At 45.8% G+C, this 6,921-nt stretch overlaps 1 protein-coding gene across 1 annotated transcript in view; it reads left to right on the top strand.

The window, feature by feature from the left end:
* LOC8080401 (extensin) overlaps positions 1–6,541 on the top strand; it is an 8,138-nt gene extending 1,597 nt beyond the window's left edge. The window contains exon 2 of the mRNA XM_021459476.1: positions 6,504–6,541. Within this exon, the coding sequence (XP_021315151.1) occupies positions 6,504–6,541 (38 nt within the window). The remainder of the gene's footprint in view (positions 1–6,503) is intronic.

Raw genomic sequence — 6,921 nt, 5'->3', positions numbered from 1 at the left:
TCTCCACCATATCAATCAAATAATCAGCCAGCTCCATCACTCTCTAGTCCTCCTACCATACCTCCAACCTATCCATCTAATAATAGTCCACCTCCATCACAACCACCACCACCATTGCTTAGCCCTCCTACCACACCTCCTACTCCAGGCTACACGCAGCCTACACCATCACCTAGTGCCCCTACTACACCACCAACTGAACAAGACCATGGCCAGACACCCCCATCATATGGTGTCCCAGATGGACCCAAAGGATGGCAACAAATAGACAATTCTCATGATGGCTTGTATTGGCAAATTGGGATATCTATTGTGCAACAATTGTCAAAGAATAACAAATATTATATTCTTGTGGAAGTTCTTCGGGCGAGTATGATGCCTGCAGGCATTGGTAACAACTACTTCTTGGTGATGAAAATGGAAGATGAATACAAGAAGGCCGGAAGGTACCATGCATTTGTGTGGGGTGTGCCACAGCAACCAGATTTTCCATGGAAATTGCTATCATTCCAGTATGTAGGAAACTAAGGTCATTATGCCTGACATCCATGATCATACCCATGGGTGCTTAGGACAACACATCATACGACTTGTGTTGGTAGCCACTACGTTGTAGTTTGTTTTGATGTCACTCTACCGTTGTAGCAAGGGATTGATTTCCTGCATCATGTTTAGATTTCAATAAGAAACGTCTTGGTTTGATTAGGCAACCCATTCCAAATGAAGAAGAGTAATGCATATATGGATCTCAACATTTCTTACTCTTCTAGCATGCCATTTCCATATAACTTCTACACACAATGTGTTTCTATTATTTAGTTACATGATCTTATACACTAGAGGCTGCATATAAAGTCCTTTCATGCATGTCATAGAAAGGACAACCAGACACATCTAAAGTAGAGAAAACTCATTTTTATGGAATGTGGGAAGAAAAATGAATATCAGATTCATGTTGTGTGCAATGAAGCACTCTAAACAATACTCCATTGTTTTGAAATAACATTTTTTTTGTTTTGAAACAAGCCCGAGAATTACTCATCAATTTTGAGACACAACATTGATGTTATTAAATTCGCATCATAAAAAGTATACTCATTATTATAGGTTTACATCACATGAATATTGGTAAAAACATTATTGTAACAGAGTGAAGTACGCCTTATAAAAACGGAGGGAATATTTTCAATCATAAACTCCGTTCTAGTTGTCGTAAGTCAAACATTTTATGTTTGACAATATGAAGGGACTGAGTGTGACCAAGAGGTGTCTGTGTGCCGGGGAGGGGGTGAATAGGTGTTTATAAATCATACAAAACTTATAATGGAATGAGTTCAAAATATAGGTTACCTAGTTTCAAGTGGTTGTCAGAATGCATAGAGAAAACATATCAGAGCAAAAGTACACACACTTTAAGATTCACCCAGTATCCTAAAGGTGTTGGTGATGTCCAGATGCTTTAACCTGCAATACAAGTGACGCAAATTAATACACAAATGGACAATCGGTAGAACCCAGCCAAAACTTGGTTGCTTGGTGATGACGACACGCCTACGATGCCCACATAAATTTTCTAATTTTTCACGGTATAAAATCACAGGGCAACTTCTCTGAATTATTGTACTCAAAAAAATATGTTGCAAAGAATAAAGCTGAAACTAGCACTTAGGCGATAGAGATTAAGGTAGCACTTCTGACAACAAAAATATTCAGAGCCGCGTAGATGTGTATTCCGTTGGCAATATTCAGACTACAGTAGGACTGACAAATCACAGCAGCTTGTAATAGTCCGCACAATGAACAATTTTCAGCAAGAAACGACAAAGAACTAGCTAAGATGGACCTCGCCCGTGATTCCTTCAACAATAATAAATAAGCGCACAACTGAGTATCTCGGCCAATTAGTAGCTTCAGGATTTATAACGAACAGGATAGCTGGTTCCTATTAGGACAACAGCAAACCACCAAATAATAATGTTGGTGCAAGCTTTGCCCTGCAAACAATCGAGTTCCCGACGATGACGGTGAACGCGACGGCGTGGTGACCGCGATCGGGGATTTGTTGGGAACAAAGGAGATGCCAGTGAAGCTACTCATGGACAACAAGTCTGCAATCGCACTGAGTAAGAACCCTGTCCACCACGATAGAAGCTTGCTCGCCCGAGTGCCTTTGTAAACAAGTCTGCAACCAACTTATAGTCACAATCTTCTGCAACCAACAAGTCTGAACCCTGTCCACCACGATAGAAGCTTGCTCGCCCGAGTGCCTTTGCTCGCCCGAATGCCTTTGTAAACAAGTCTGCAACCGCGAACGGGAGGTGCACGCGACAGGCCGCTGCAGCTGCTGCAACATACTCGGCTTCACAAGATGATAGAGTCACAATCTTCTGCTTCTGTGATCCCCAAGTAATCAGATTGTTGCCTAAGAAATACACCACTCCCGTAGTGCTTTTTCTGTCCACAACATCTCCAGCATAGTCACTGTCGCTGTACCCAAGTAGGAAGGGTTTCAGTGCAGCACCTCTTTCGTACCTGCAGCCAAAATCTGTGGTTCCTTTCACGTATCTGAGAATTTGCTTAACAGCTCCCCAATGAGCCTGACTTGGAGCCTCCATGAATCTGCTAACAACACCAACCGAATATGCTAGATCAGGTCTGGTGTTGACTAGGTACTTGAGGCTCCCAATTATGCTCCTGTATGCAGTAGGATTCACAACATCATCTTCCACCCTCTTGTAAAGCTTGAGCCGAGCCTCCATAGGAGTTGCACTTGGATTGCAGTTCCACATCCCTGCAGATTCCAGTATCTTCGTAGCATATGCATACTGACTCAATAATATCCCATCTTCCCTTTGCTTCACCTCTATTCCCAGGTAATAGCTCAAGAGGCCTAGATCACTCATGCTGAGTTTCTGTTTCATCTCTAGTTTAAACTAGTTTATGTCACTGACATTAGGACCAGAGATGACTAGATCATCAACATACACCCCTACAAGCAGGAAAGAGTCTCTATTGTTTCTCCAGTATACTGCATGCTCCATCTTGCTCTTCACAAAACCAAGAGCAATTAGTTCTTTGTCAAGCTTAGCATTCCAGGCTCTAGGTGCTTATCGCAAGCCATACAGTGCTTTTCTTAATTTCAGTACCTTGTCACCACTGCCAACAATGAAACCAGGTGGTTGCTTAACAAATACAGTCTCAGTTAGCTCCCCATTAAGGAATGCAGATTTCACATCCATATGGTGCACCTGCCATCCTCCCTGAGCCGCCAAAGCCAACAACACCCTCACTGTTTCTATTCTTGCAACTGGTGCAAAAACTTCATCAAAATCTACTCCTCGAACTTGAGCATAGCCCTTTGCCACTAGTCTTGCTTTATGCTTGACAATATTTCCCTCAGGATCCTTCTTCACCTTGAAAACCCACTTCAAGCCTATTGCCTTTTGATTCTTAGGCAAGTTAGATATCTCCCAGGTCCTGTTCTGCTCAATTGAGTTCATTTCAGCCTGCATTGCCTCCCTCCAGCATTGTTCAGTCAAGGCTTCTTCGACTGATGCTGGTTCTTCTGCAGCGACTAGACACAGCCCACTATATTCAAAATTGCTTAATACATCAGTGGAATCAAGCAGATCAGCAACGGTTCTATATCACCTCGGCAAGCCTTCAGAATCTGCAGAAGCATCTGTAAGGGGCGTAGCCCACTGAATCTGTGGTGTTGGTTGTGTCGATCCCGTAGCACTGGAAACTGGAGTATGTGGTGGTGTATCTACATCACCTATATTCTCCTGAGATGGAATTGACGTCGCTGGAGAGCTCAGGCCACCCCCTTCAACAGTCTGAACTGGTTGTTGCATCCTGGCCTATTGTCGGATCATGAGCACTATCCTGCAGAAGCATCAATAGGGGGCGTAGCCCACTCTATGGTGTTGGTTGTGTCGGTCCCGTAGCACTGGAAACTGGAGTATGTGGTGATGTATCTACATCACCTATATTCTCCTGAGATGAAATTGACGCCGCTGGAGAGCTCAGGCCACCCCCTTCAACAGTTTCTGAACTGGTTGTTGCATCCTGGCCTATTGTCGGATCATGAGCAGTATCCTGATTTTGGACAGTAAACGTAAACGGTACTGCCTCTCCTTCGCGTGTCTCTCCATTTTTCTCCCCCCAATTCCATGCTTTCTTTTCGTCAAATATCACATCTCTCGTGATCATCAACCTGTCTTTGCTAGGATCATACACTCTATAACCTTTTGTTCCCGGTTCATACTCGAGAAACACACCCGGCACAGACCGGTCAGACAGCTTGGTTATTCCTGGCCCGAGCTTCTTCACATAAGCAACACAACCGAATGTTCTCAAGTGCTTTACCCCAGGCTTCCTCCCAAACCAAGCTTCATATGGAGTTTTCCTATTCAAGCTCTTTGTAGGCGCCCTGTTCAACAAGTACACCGCAGTCTTCACTGCCTCCCCCAAAATTTGCCCGGGACATTCTTGGTCTTCAGCAAGCAACGTGCCATCTCCACGACGGTTTGATTTTGTCGTTCGACTACGCCATTCTGTTGGGGTGAATATGGTATGGTTGTATTGTGCTTTATACCTTGCTCATTGCAGAAAGTCACAAATACACCAGAATTTAACTCGCCTCCTCTATCTGTACTGAATGCTTTTAGACGACACCCAGACTCCAATTCTGCTGTCGCCTTGATCTTCTTAAAATATGTAAAAGCCTCATCTTTTGTTGCCAACAGTTCGATCCACATATAACGACTGAAATCATCTACCATCAGCAAGAAAAATGACTTTTTACCTGGTGTGGGTGGCTGAATCTGTCCACACAGATCTCCGTGAGTTAACTCTAGTCCACATGTTGCATGGTATGCTGACAACCGAGGAAACGGTGTCCGGTGCTGTTTGCCTAGTGCACAGCCATCACAGACCTGCTCCACACCATGGATCTGAGGCAGTCCTTCAACCATCTGTTTTGACGCCAAGTCTTGCAATGCCCTGAAATTCAGGTGACCGTATCTTGCGTGCCAAAGCCATGCAGTTTCATCCATCTTGGACAATAAGCAGATTGGTGAGGCTAACTTCACCTTCATCACATATAATCTGTTCTTCCTCACAGCTCGGATCAGAACATTGCGCTGCCTATGTGCAGCCTGCTTTCGTTCAAGCACTTCCATGACACCATTGTCGATTTCAACACGGCATCCAGCCTCCTCGAGCTGCCCAAGACTGATTATATTGCATTTTAGTGAGGAATGTAATATACCTCGGTAAGCACCCGATGTTCTTCCTGCCTTCCTGACAATGCACATCACCTATCCCCTGAATTTTCACCATGGAGCCATCGCTGAATCGTACTGCTCCTCGCACTGTATCATCAAGACTTGCTAGTGCCTCACGGCACCCCGTCATATGGTTTGTGGCCCCTGTATCTAGGATCCAAGCCCCTTCATTATATTCAGCTGAGAACACCCATTCCTGATTCAGGAACACACCTGGTACCCCTTCTTGTGCAGACTTCATCACCATGCATACTTGTGCTACCAGCAGTGCTCCTGTCTCGACATCGGCTGCCGCATGATGAACGACATCTTGCTTATCATCCTTCGGCTGGGTCTTGCACTCCTTCGCATAGTGTCCAAAGATATTGCACTTACGACACCGACCTTTTCGCCGAGGAGTTCCCATCGAGGTCAGCTTTACACCAGAGTCATGTGCATCACCGCCGCCACGTGCCCCGATCTTGTCCTTGCGGACATGGCGATTGGCACCGCCCTTGTGACTCGATGATGATGACTCAGAGATCATCCTACTCCTGTTCTTCGCCATCCATTCAGCCTCCATCAACAGGAGACTGCCAGCCTTGTCCGAGACTTTTTCAATTGCTGGTTAAAATCGGTCTTCGGCTGCCCTCAGCCGACCAATTAGTTCTTCAATCGAGAGCGTGTCTAGGTCACAAAACATTTCAATTGCGACTGCGATCTGGTTATACCGTGTAGGTACAACCCTCAGGAACTTCCTGACAACCCTCTTGTCGTCAACACCTTTTTCTCCAAGCCCTTTCAGATCGGTTGCTATCTTGGTGATGCGAATAACGAAATCTTCGATTGCCTCTTCTGATTTGAAGGTAATCGACTCAAACTCCGCTAGCAACTTCTGGGCACTGACCGCTTTGACACGATCAACCCTGAGGCGCATCGACTTGATGGCCTCCCAAGCTTCTTTCACCGTCTTCTTGTTCAAGAGCATGGCGTGCATGTCTGCTGGTACGCTGCGCAGCATGGCGCCCAGCGCTAGACGATCTCAACGACGTTCCACCTTTTCATCGGTGACTGCATCCCAGAGAAACATCGCCTCCAGAATGCACTGAATATGGGATGCCCACTCCTGATAATTTGTGCGTGATAGCATCGGCCAAATAAGGTTGCCGACTGCCTGGTTCAGCGCCCGCTCCAGGACATCCTTGTCTCCTAACGTCGAACCCATCTACGACGACTCCGGCTTCTTCTTCACCCTTCCTTCTCCGGTAGATTGAACCACCGCCTTGTCCTCTCCTCCTTCTCTGGACCACAAGGATCCCACAGCTCTGATACCAATTGTTGGTGCAAGCTTTGCCCTGCAAACAATCATGTTCCCGACGATGACGGTGAACGCGACGGCGTGGTGACCGCGAACGGGAGGTAGATGGAACACGAAAACAAGGAAATTGATGTTGCTAGATCTCGTAGCTTGCTCTTCCTTTTATTTGCTATTTATATGGATAGAAACTAGGGATCACAGAACATATCTCCATGTATCCCACGCCACGTTACATGCCGTGTATGGCGCCGTTTCACCACGACGAATACTACGTGCAGCAACACGCTCCGTGGCGTCGACTCCCAAAGCAACCGGACTGTGTCATGGCATGAGCAC

This window comes from Sorghum bicolor, chromosome 4 (genome assembly GCF_000003195.3).
Source record: "Sorghum bicolor cultivar BTx623 chromosome 4, Sorghum_bicolor_NCBIv3, whole genome shotgun sequence".
Classification (NCBI taxonomy): Eukaryota; Viridiplantae; Streptophyta; class Magnoliopsida; order Poales; family Poaceae; genus Sorghum; species Sorghum bicolor.
This window is presented reverse-complemented; position numbering and strand designations above follow the sequence as displayed.